Raw genomic sequence first — 12665 nt, 5'->3', positions numbered from 1 at the left:
AAGTTCACTTTATCCTAAAGAAGAGGGGCAGGAGGAGTATGTGACTCCAATATAGACTTATTTCCCCCCTCATAGGGGTCACTGCTCCACGTGCGAGACCACAGTCATTTTCACCTGCGTGTGCCCTAAGGGACTCACGATTGAAAACTGAGATTGAAATTGATTTGGAATGGCAGTTCATGAGACTTCCTTCACAGCTAGCTAATCTCTCTCTTACTAAACTGTAAGTCAGCCACTCTATGACAGGATGTGGTGCTAAGCCCTGGATACAAAAAGGTGGGGGGGGGGGGGTGTGTGTGTTCCTGTATGTATAGATGCCCTTGTTGTTATTTTGTTTGTTTTGTTTTTTACTACCTAATGTTTACTGAGTTCTCACAATGTGCTGAGCACTGGACCAAATCCTTAATATGTATCATCTCAGGAACACTCTCAGCAACCAGGAGGGAACTACTAGGACTGGGCTATAGCAGGGCATGACCTTGTCAGACAGCTAGTAAATATCAGAACCAGAGTCAGACCTGGGTCTCTCTGCTACAAGAGGCCAAGGTCTTCACCACCCAGCTATACCCTATGTGTAGCAGACAGTTGTTGATTATTGAAGAATCAGAAAACTTAAGAGCTATTTGAGAAGACAAACCTAAGAATGATTTATCCCTCAATTCTTTTAACCAGAGAAAATCTACTTTCATCTGTTTTATAAAAGTAAGATCACATTTGAAGAAAACCGAGATCATGTTTGTTTTGTCACGGCAAAACAACAAAAATTATAAACCGTGAGGTGAGCTAGAAGTAACCAGAATTCCTGAGCGATTTATAACCCTGGATGTATTTAAGCTGGGGACTGGCTCTGAGGAATGGCAGCCCAGCAGCAGAAAGGGGCTCCACGGAAGCGACCTGCGGCTTTACCAGAGCATATGAGATTTGCCGTGTCTGCTGTGCACAATGTCTGGCTTGAAGCGTTGGTCAAACATTTATTGTGGGATACATGGACTCTTAAGCCAGAAAATGGAATACTCTCCAAACCCCAATCCAAGATAGACTTTGACTTGGACTTGGACTCAATAAGTAGCAGCATTTATAAGTTTTGTGCAAAATCAACACCACCATTCCAGAGCATGCCCTTGATATATTTATCATGCAGTCAGCTCTGCTTGTGGTTAGATCATGGTGTGTTCATTACATTTTAGCCTTTAGGAAAATGAGTAGCATGTAGGGACATCCCTGGCGGTCCAGTGGTTAAGACTCTGCGCTTCCACTGCAAGGGGCAGGGATTCGATCCCTGGTCAGGGAACTAAGATCCCGCAGCCTTGGTGTGGCCAAAAAAAAGAAAATAAATAGCATTCAATCTAATATCCACTACTTTAACACAAGGAGATAAGTGGATCAGAAAAAAAACTAATGAAATGCAAATTGACTCATACAAAAAGAAAAGTCACAGATAGTGTGGTGTATATATCTTGGCAGAAAATAAAAGAGTGAGTAGCGGAGGTTGACTCAGATGAAAAAACACGGGTGCCCTGGGAAAGCCCGCTGGAGTGCGAGATGACCCATGAAAACATGAGCCTGGTTATTTGCACGTTCTTCTGTAAAGCTTCCTTTTTGAGAAAATATAGGATTTGGCAACTTCACATAGAATCACCCACATAAAAGTTCATCTAGAAAACTGCAGAAAAGCCTACAGGTGGTAACTGTGGTTTCCTAACTCACAATAGCGAAGGAAAACCCAATGATCACTTATTGAATGACGTGACTCTGATGTCTGCCACTGTGCACTTCCCAGAGGGCACAATAGTAGGTGGCGGAGTCTTGTTCCTGCACATTGTGAATGGTGAGGGTCGACGTAGACGTTTTGGGTATCTTGTCTGCCTCAAACTTGTCCGACGTGACATCTGATTCCCTTCTGACGGTGTTGTTGGATAAAATGCGGAGTAGGTGCCGCATGGCTTGACCGGGTCTTTCTTGATACCAATATACAGACGTTTCAGAAATTGTTACACCAGATATCATGCATTCCAGGCGGGCTGTTTTTGCAAGCATTTTGGTACTGGAGAGTTGAGGTTGTTCTAGATGACCTGCACCATACACACACACTGGGGAAAAAGAGGAGGAGAGTAAGTAATCCGAAAGTTGGGATTCTTTTTAATGACAAAATTGGAGAAAGAAGGAAACTGGGGGAAGAAAACAACTTACAAGCCCCAAGGACTCTCAGAGTGAATACTTGGAAGAGTGATGGCATGTCTGCACGCACTGTGCTCTCCTCCAGAACAGCCTGGAAGCACTGCTGAGAATAGTTTCAGGCCACTGAGGTCTGGCTGAGCCAATTGAGTCCAACTTCCCATTGGTGTGGGTGACCATGGCTCTTGCCTCATCGTGAAGGAGTGTCCTCACCACCTGTTAGCACAGCCTCTTCATGTGAAAACAGTATTTCAAGGTCCTCCAGCTTAGTATAGACCACACAGATGGCCACCTTAGATCTCTGACAGGACTCATTTTCCCAAACAGTATTCGTGAATCTGCTGTCACGTGCCAGGCATTATGCTACGTTCTTTGGGTGGAATAGAAGCAGTGCATACAATGGGATACTACTCAGCCATAAGGAGGAGCGAAACTGAGTGATTTGTAGTGAGGCAGATGGTCCTAGAGTCTGTCATACAGAGTGAAGTAAGTCAGAAAGAGAAAAAGAAATACCGTATGCTAACGCATATACATGGAATCTGAAAAAATGGTACTGATGAACCCAGTGACGGCAGGAATAAAGATGCACACATAAAGAACGGACTTGAGGACACAGCGGGGGATGGGGAGGCTGGTACATAGTGAGAGAGTAGGACTGACATATACACACTGCCAAATGTAAAGTAGATAGCTAGGGGGAAGCTGCTGCAGAGCACAGGGAGATCAGCTTGGTGCTTTGTGACGAACTACAGGGGTGGGATGGGGAGGGTGGGAGGGAGGTTCAAGAGGGAGAGGGTATGGGGATATATGTAAAATATAGCTGATTCACTTTGTTGTACAATAGAAACTAACAAAGCATTGTAAAGCAATTATACTCAAATAAAGATGTAAAAAAAAAGATGTAATGATAGGGCATCTAACCATGGAGAGCTGTCTCATGGGGAGAAGGGGCGACTTAATGCTCTGATCTTGGTATTTATTCTCTTTTCTCCCACTGCCTTTCACAGAAGAAATCCTCCATAACCCCAGAGAATTGTCAGGCAGAGTTGCTGGGGAAAAAAGAGGGTCTTCTGGGCTGGGTTATGCGTCACTGGGCCCACAGAGAACTTCCGTAACCAGCTGGAGAGACTTCAGTTCATCAGTCTACTTACATCTGCTCAGTATTCACACACCTACAGGATAGGATGCTACTGACCACTTTGGGGGTCTAGAGACCCAATTTCAGTTTGTTTGCTTCCACTTAAACTTCAGGTTTATGTCTCCCCTCTTGGCTACCTGAACGATATCCCTCGATCAAATCCAGTTTCTCTTCTAGGAAACAGGATTTCCCCTTTCTGGATTCCTCAGTTTCCTTCCAGTCTGTTTTTCTTTCTCTAATCCCAAGGCGTTTCATCTGTTTAGGATATTTTTAAGAAATTAAGGGTTTAGTCTCTGGATCCTTGGAAGGTTTCATTTTAAAGTGACAGGTTCTGATAGGTTCAGAGGAAGTGGGGCTGGGGGTGTGGGGAGGCTGAAACCGCTGGTTCAGATGGACTCCATGTGGCTGCCAGCCTTCCAGACTTCCTTGTCATGTGAACGGTCCAGTCATGGGGCTCTGCCTGGGAGCCCAACTCTCTGGACAGACAGCAATGTAATCCCTTCAACAGTGGGCTGAGGGGAGATGGCCCTTCTCAGGATGGAGTAACCAGAAAGGAACATTTGGAGAGTCTGACATGAGACCCTGTAATTCTGAGCTATATTGCTTTGGAAAAGATAGAAGGACAGCTGGAGTCCAAGAACTGCCACTTGAAGGGTGTATGTCCTTGGGCAAGTCGCTATAAACAGGAATAATGATGCTTACTCTGGACACATTGTTTTCCCTGTGCCAGGGATTGTGCCAAGTTGTTTTTTAAATAAATACGACCTGTTGGTCTTAAGTACTATTTGATTCTTACAATATTTTAATCTTTGTAATAATACTTCAAAGTTGTTATATTCAACCACATTTGACAGATGAGAGAATTAGAATCTTAAAAAGTTTCACCTGCTCAGGAACATTTAAGAAGTAGGTAATGGAGCCTGGATTCAAACCCAAGTCTAACAAATTACAAAACCTGTGCTACCATCTAGTCAATATATAAAGGTGAGAGACATATATATATATGATTTCTTTTAAAATTGTAATATGCAAGAGACCATGAAGAAAATTTCAGAAAGATTACAGAAACTCAAGGATCTCTCTCACAGACCAGTAATTCTTGAAGAAACTATATTCATTATAGTGGTGGACCTCAAAAAGTAAAAGAAATTTCTCCTAACACTTTTGAGTTAATAGTTGATGGCCTTTTCAAAAGACTTTCTTTTCTTCTTTTAATTTTATTTATTTATTTATTTTATTGGCTACATTAGGGCTACATTAGGTCTTCATTGCTGCCTGTGAGATTTCTCTAGTTGTGGAGAGCAGGGGCTGCTCTTCATTGCAGTGCACGGGCTTCTCATTGCGGTGGCTTCTCGTTGCAGAGCACGGGCTCTAGGCTCACAGGCTTCAGTAGTTGCAGCACACGGGCTCAATAGCTGTGGCTTGTGGGCTCTAGAGCGCAGGCTTAGTAGTTGTGACGCACAGGCTCTAGAGTGCAGGCTCAGTAGTTGTGGCGCACGAGCTTGGTTGCTCCGCAGCATGTGGGATCTTCCTGACCCAGGGCTCGAACGTGTGTCCCCTGCATTGGCAGGCTTGTCCTTAACCACTGCACCACCAGGGAAGCTCTTAAAAGACTAATTTTCTTAAGGTTATAACAGAAATCATTGATCCATTAAATAACAAATACCCTTACTGAATGTGAAACATTGTACATATCCATCGCTCCTTTGCAAGCATAAAGTTGGTGTTACTTATGCCCGTTTTGCAGATGAAACAGAGGCTTAGGGAGGTTAAGTAACTTATCTGAGGTTGCCTAGGAAATAAAGACACAGCAAGAATTTGAGCCAAGTCAGCCAGTCTCCAGAGCCTGTGCCCCAAGTAACCTGCTTGGCTGTTTGTGATTCAGGAATTAATTTCTCTCCTCACTGGACAGTTTTATGTTAATGCAAATTGCGACGTTGCTGTGCTTCTGGTTTGTTTTCAATTCGTGCTTCCTGCTTACAAAGCGCAGTATTTGGATGCATTCACTTACACTAGCTTCTAGCGCCCCCTCCTGGCCATGAGAGGTATGTGATACATGTATTCTGCGTCTGAGCCCCTGTAAGTGATTAACAGCAAAGACTCAGCATACGAATGAAAAGGGCCCTGGAATGTATGTATTCCTAATGTGCTTGGTATTTTTAGGGAAGCGACTTCTCCTTGCGAGGCTCTCATTTGCCCAGCTTCAAAATGAGAGGAGAGAGTGATGTTTTTGGTCTCTTCCGGTTCCAATAATTTGTGATTCTGATCTGAATTGACACTCCAGATACTGAAATAACAGGTGTGGCAAGATGAAAAGAAATGAAAGCTTATCATTTTGGTTTTGATGCAATAATAATGCATGTCATTTGCTTCCTCTTGACTTAATACTGTTGCCAACAAAAATAGAAATGAGGTTTTTTTCCTCTCCTGATAACCAGGAAAAATAAGGAAACAATGAACAGTCTGGGGAAACAATATAAACAGTCCTGAAAAAGTTAAACAATCTTAGTTATTCTTTAGCTGTTACCACCAACAAACACTTGTAGCTAGACTTGTCCTTCACAAAGCTGATTACTCTCCGACTCCACACGAATTACCCTTTGCACATGGCACTCCTTCTCCCCCTACGCTCCCTTGCAGCACTCTTATTTTCAGAAAGGTCACGTATGGATAACTTCAGGGACACCAAACCCAGCCGTCTGATGCCAGCTTTGGCCATGAACTTGCAGAAGGAAAGAAATCCAAGGCCTTCACCACTTTCCACCCTCGTCACCTACCCCGGACTGCGAGCCCCACATATAAAATCTTCTCTGATACCCCAAGGAGGGGGCACAGTTCTATGGCCTACTGTGTCTTCCCTTTGCCTGGCAAAGCAAATAAAACATCTGTCTATTTCTTATCTTCCAATTCTCTGATCTATTTCTTATCTTCCAATTCTCTGTCTCCATATTTTTATTTGGCATTGGTGCACAGGGAGCCAGATTTGGCAACAGTACTTCTCTAGAAAACTTTTATTCTGATTAGGTTCCTTGGCAAAAACCCATTACTTTCTAAGTGTGTTGTGAGGTTATATGTGGCCACCGGCTTTGTTACCCAGCCTGACTTCTACATGAGGCACTTCCTCCAGCAAACTCGTTCCAGGCCAGTGCAAAGGAAATGCTCAAATATGGCACCTAGAAAAGATGCAAACATTGAGGCTCAGAGAGAGCCCATGTGCACGCACACACACACGCACACGCACACACAGGTATGTGCACACGACTACAGTATATACCCAAAGCTGAACTGGGCTGACTCTCACACGTAATTGGTTGTGGCTCTATCTAGAAACTAAAAGAGAAGACCTTTAGTAAATGTAAACATGGATACAAAATAGAATTCTCTTGGAGATATTCAGAATTTGCCATCTGTCTGTACCACTCCCATGCTTCAACTTTATTTATAATTTTAAAGTGTTTTAATGTTTCATGGTTTTTAAAAATCAAGAGGATTATCAACACATACTTAGTATGCCTGTCTCTGAGGGACATGGTAGTTGACTATGGTTTGGAAAATATCTTGGCTAAAAACTAGATTCTCATGCCTCCTCTCATTTTCCTTTGGCTGAGCTCCCCAAGAGCTTGCATCAGTGCCTGACTCCAGTGTTCTTAAATGCAGGAGCATCCTCATTCTGGGTTTGCTTTAATCATCTTGGAAAAGAACGTTGCCTTGAAGGTGAAGTCAACTCCATGACTAGTGCTGCATGGCCAGGGCCAACTAGATGTCCGTTGGCAGCCAGTGTACGCAAATTTTCCCAGAAGAAGGAAAAAGTTGCATTTTTCACAACTGCTAAAGAAAATAAATTCCCTTTGGGTTACCCTGATCTTAATTTACCTGTTGAAATCACTCTTGATATTGAGGGGAGATGGGTTGTTGAAAATTAACTCTCAGAGCTCAAATATGAGGTTCTGCTGGCTTGTCCTGGAATTAGCATTCTCTGAGTGTCTCCATGGTATATATTTTCTGATTGCTTTTTTGGTGTTTGTTTATTTTTTTATTTTTTTAAAGGGTCTGTGTATTTTATTTTATTTTTTAATTTTTTAATTATTTATTTCTTTATTTATGTTTTTGGGCTGCATTTTGGGTCTTCACTGCTGTGCACCGGCTTTCTCTAGTTGTGGCGAGCAGGGGCTACTCTTCACTGCGGAAAACGGGCTTTAGGCTTGTGGGCTTCAGTAGTTGCAGCACACAGGCTGAGTAGTTGTGACACATGGGCTTAGTTGCTCCACTGCATGTGGGATCTTCCCGGACCAGGGATCGAACTCGTGTCCCCTGCATTTGCAGGCGGATTCTTAACCACTGTGCCACCAGGGAAGTTACCTGTTTATTTTTTAACTTTCGTTCTCATTTTTGTGTGTATCAGTTTTATCAGTGTATCACACACTATCACCATGACTCTGTACCAGTCATGTTATATAGTTTTATGCATTTGTTGTTTATTTTATTCTTTTTTCCCCTTCTTTCCCTATTTCAGTTCTTCCGTAGATGCTCGATCTGTTTGATTATGTCCTTGGAGCTTATGTATCTGTGAAAACTGGAGTATCATTTGTGAAGAATCCGTTTTTGCATTGATATAAATGGCGTAGCAACCTTACCTGCCTGTGTCTGTCCGTCTGTCTGCTCACCTGGTTTACTGCCCCTCACTGCTCACAGCCACTGAGCTGTCTGCATCCACCCCTCAGTGCTGGGCACTTCGCCTGCTGCCCCCTTCTGGCCATCCGCAGCGATGCAGCGACTGACACCACAGAGGCTATCAGGCCTGGTATAAGCAATTCCCTGGGAACGTAACCCCAGGGTTGCTCATCACGGGGAATATACACTTGTTCACTAAATAGCACCAGTGCTATGTTAGCTGACACTTTAATTTTTACCAACCTGCTGGCTACCAAGCCGTATCTCATTAGTCTATGAGATTATTAGCACTAGTCTGATTACAGTTAAGTTCCCTACATACAGACCTTCAAGTTGCGAACTTTCAAAGATGTGAACGTGTATTTGCATGTCCAGTCACATAAGTTAGTTCATGTGTCTGGAGTACATTGTCACGTGCATGCATTCTCTACAGGTGGTTGTGCTTTTGTGTACTTTACCGTACAGTAGTGTATAGAGTACAGTAGTACAGTATCTTTATTTCAAGCCCAGGATAGCCGGAAGCAAGCACAACAGCGGTGATGTAGCTGATACAGTGTAGCCAACTGTGTTAGCTGGTACCTCGGCTAATTTTGTTGGACTTACGAACATGCTCTTGGAACAGATTTCGTTGGTATATAGGGGACTTATTGTATCAGGAAGCTGAAGGTCTCCTTTTATGCCTGGTGTCTATTCAAGTGTCTCCTTCAGAGCCTTGCCTATTTAAGTCCTCTGAATGGAGCAAAAAAGAGGGTAGATAGCAGAGGGGCAGAGCCTACATTACAGCCAGGCTGCCGAGACTGCTGCCTGGCCCTGCCGTTTATCGGCCGTGTGACCTTGAGGAAGTTACTTCATTTCACTCACTGTACCTGAGCCTTGTCATTTACAAAAAGGAAAAACAGCAACTACTTCAGAGATTAGTGAAAATTAAATGAGTTAATAAGTGCAGAATACTTAGGAAAGTGTCTGGCAAATAGACCTGCAATAAATGTTAGTTATTATTATACTGCATATTATATTATTATACTATATTTATTATTAAATAATAAGGATATTATTATACTTAATATTACTATTAATGGTAATTTACTAATACTATAAAGATAAATAAAATAACAAACATAATTATTAAAATTATATTAGGATTATACTATTATTAGTTTATTGTTGAATGTTTATGTGTTCTAGATATTCCTTTGTGAATTTCAGCTATCACAAATATTCTCAGCAAATCTATCATCTGTCTACTAATTTTGTCTCAAGCATCATTCATTAGATAGAAATTCTCAATTTTATAGTCAGACATTTTTTTGGCCATACTTTGGGTACTTTGGAGTCTTGTTTAAGGAAACCTTTCCCTTTCCAATATCCCAAAGAATTCTATAGTTTCTTCTTATATGGAATTTCAGATTGGGGAATGGAGTTTCTGGGCTTCCCTGAATTAACCCATCACTGAGTCTCTCATTCTTTTTCTTGGTACACTTGTGTATAAGGTCCTGGAATGGACTCAGAATACAGAGGTTGGTAGACAGTTTATCAGTTAGTGGGAGAAACAAAGGGCTAAATGATATCCTTTTTACACTAAATTCAATGAGCACAACAGGTGCAGGCAGAGGAGTGAACTGGTGAGAGAGCTTTGTGGAGGAGGTGGGACTCAAACTGTGCCTTGGGGGAAGGGGGCTTTGCAGAGGCAGACAGGAAGTGGGGTGGCATTTAAGGAGGAGTTTGCAACAGGATGAGCAAGGTGTAGAGGTGCAGTGGGAGGGCAGGATGAACTAGTGAGGAGACTTCTCTGATGGAAGCAGAAGACAAGCATTAGTGAAGATGTGGAGGGCTTTGAAAGCCAAGCAGAGGCATGGGGGTTCGATGTGTCATACGAGTATTCCTAATCTGTGTGTGTGTGTGTGTGTGTGTGTGTGTGTGTGTGTGTGTGTGTCTTGTGTGTATGTGAGAGAGAGAGAGAGAGAGACCAAGAGGGGAGTGCTAACCCTTTGACGCTGGTGTAAGTAAATAGTCTGGGCAGTGGGGGATAAACTAGGAAGAGGGGAAGTAGGGAGACAGTGGGACCACAAGCATCAAACGTCTTCCTTGGCAGGGATGAGGACCACTCCCAGATCCAGTAGCTAGGATTAAAGCACAAGGTCACATGGCATTTTGAGAACAGAAACAAAGGCAGGTGCTTGGAATCTGGGAAATGAATGGCAGAGGTGAGCCCCCACGGGTGCAGGCCCGGGGCTCTGAAGAGGGGGAGCTTGCAGTGGTGGGCTGCAGCAGGGATTTGAAGGCAGTTCCTTGAGTGCAAGGTCTCAGTACGTGGTCTGGTGCACAGTAACTGACACTTAGCAAGAGCTTCACAAAAGTTTAATGAATAGATGAACACGCGGTCTTGGAAGCTGTAATCAGACCCTCCAAGGAAACACTGTCTGGATAGTGGGCGTAGAGACCGAGAGAGGGAGACGGGTGCTGTCCTGCCCCCTCACCCCCACCCTACTCCAGCACCTACTGGAAGAAGCAAGAAAGCAAGGAAAATGAGGATCTTGGAATCTTACAGAGAGTTTGGAGTAGTCTGGCAGCATCAACAGATGTCACAGACATCACTTGGTGGTCACTGGTGGGTTTTGGAGAGCAGAGCACAAGGGCACTGAGTCTGACACTCTTTATTGATAGGGGGAGGGTGTAAGGGCATCAGCCGTGTGGCAAGGTGCTATGGACCAGACGCTCCTGCACTGGTTTTCGTGGCATTAAAAGGCATCAGAATGTGTTTCCCGAGAGCAAAGGGCAGATGCATCCTGGTGGATACAGGGGAGAAGGAATAAGCACATGACCTTGACCCAACCTATAAGAATGAGGCAACCAGAGTGTTGGACCTGAGACCCCAGGGGACTGGGAAATACAAAGTTTAGAAAGTCTTTGAAAGAGTTTCAAGGTACCTGGCCTGCCTCTCAATTTGCATAGAATTAAGGGTTGTGTCCCAATTACCTTTTCAATGGAAAAAGTCAGTATGTGTTGCCATTAAGCAAGCTTAACAAAGGAAACAAGTGAGCCACTTACTATTGGTATGGAGTATTAAGCTCATTCTAGCACATTGTATTCAGGTATTATCATCAAACCGGTGCGATATACCTTGAGTAAGAATGCCCTGAACAGCCAGGGTTCCTCTCATCCTGGCCCTGCACGATGAGATAATTATAAAGTGGAGACAAGGATGAATAGATCTGTGTAGCTCTCAGATTTATAAGCTTGCTAAGAGAAAACCGGGTCACCATCTTCTCCATGCAGCTACCAATGTCCGATGCCATTTATCCAAGTCCTAGGATGAGGATACACCATGCTGGGAAGACAGTAGTTACACCACCATCCAAGGAAACTGTGTGACCAGTTCATGTCCAAGGTCTAGCCCATGACACTCATAAGGGTCTTCAGTTAGGTTCCAAGTAAAAACCAGAAGGCAGCTTGGGCTCCTTCTAAAAGAGTAGGAGAGTCCTAGCAAGGCAAATCAGCCTATTTCTTAGGCTTTGAGGTGTTCATGCAGCTTGTGTGAAATAAAGCACCATGTCTCAGTCACCTTTAAACTCATTTTTTAAAATTTCTGCAGTTTCCCAAAGGTCTTTTCTTGAATGGGCCATCAGAATGGGCCATGGGGCCATGCTAGGTTTTTCTAATAGCCTGAGTTTGGGCTTTTTTAGGTAGTAAAAGAGGGTTCAGAATTCTGAATCTGCACATTCTTTCCCAGGCAGCCCAAGACGTGGATGTGGGGTCCGGCTCACTCAGAAGCTGGCCTGGCTTTGTCAGAAAGAGCTGGCCCAGGGGGAAGCAGTGTGACTGCATGGTACACAGAGTTTTCCATCCCAGGGGCCCTCGTGGCACTGAGATATTGTTAAAAATCTATATCGCCAGAGGGCTTTGCCTTGCAACTATATACATCACTCAGTCTACATGTGGTTTTGGGAGGAATGCCAGGTAGATGTATGTTTAATAAGAACCAGAGGCTTCCTTATCTGACTTTTGAAGGTCCTCTAAACTATCTGAAGGTTTGAGTCCTACTGGATTTGTAAGAGAAATCTTAAAAGATGAAGAAAAGGCTAGGACAGGGCTTCCCGGGTCAAGGCCGTTTGTGATGATCCAGTTTCCCTGGAAATGAGCCCCTGGAAAAATCTTGGGTCAATAATAGCTATTTCTCTATTAACACTTAAACATCCACTAAACATCCAAGTCAGTAATCCACTAGAAGAAATGAAACCATGAATCACTAATACACACCAAATTTAAAAGCCTAATAACACTTATTCCTGATCAGCTTATACTGTATACAATCATACTGGCAGAAAAGAGTCTAAATCAATTGAAAGGGTTTTGTTTTTAGAATTCTCTCCTTTACAATGGTCCATTGAACTGACTCTTCTATGTCATCAACTCTTCTATTTTTGTATGTACCTACAAACATAAACATGTCAGAAAGAAAAGTAATCAAAAAAATGAGGCTGGCATGAGTAGAAATTGCTGCTTATGGAGGTCGTCAGATTTCTGTGATACCCGGACTAGGGCAGCCACAGCTGGCACCTCGGAGGGTCCTCCGTGGACAGCTGTTATTTGTGCTGTAGTGATTGCTGGGCAGCAGGGACCACCGAGTGACCAGCAATGACTGGGATGAGGGGGTCTGTGGAAGGGAGGCGGGCCGTGGAGC

At 43.5% G+C, this 12665-nt stretch overlaps 1 gene segment (V, D, J or C); it reads right to left on the bottom strand.

Annotated features, from left to right (window-relative positions):
• The window catches only part of LOC130852621 (T-cell receptor gamma chain C region C10.5-like), a 38902-nt gene extending 36645 nt beyond the window's left edge, over positions 1 to 2257 (bottom strand). Inside the window, 2 exon segments of the C gene segment in view lie at positions 1767 to 2090; positions 2191 to 2257. Coding sequence covers positions 1767 to 2090; positions 2191 to 2236 — 370 coding nt within the window.
• Positions 2258 to 12665: the final 10408 nt, after the last annotated feature.

The sequence above is a fragment of the Hippopotamus amphibius genome, chromosome 4 (assembly GCF_030028045.1).
Source record: "Hippopotamus amphibius kiboko isolate mHipAmp2 chromosome 4, mHipAmp2.hap2, whole genome shotgun sequence".
In the NCBI taxonomy this organism is placed as follows: Eukaryota; Metazoa; Chordata; class Mammalia; order Artiodactyla; family Hippopotamidae; genus Hippopotamus; species Hippopotamus amphibius.
Note: the sequence above shows the minus strand (reverse complement) of the source record. Positions and strands in the feature narration are given on the sequence as shown.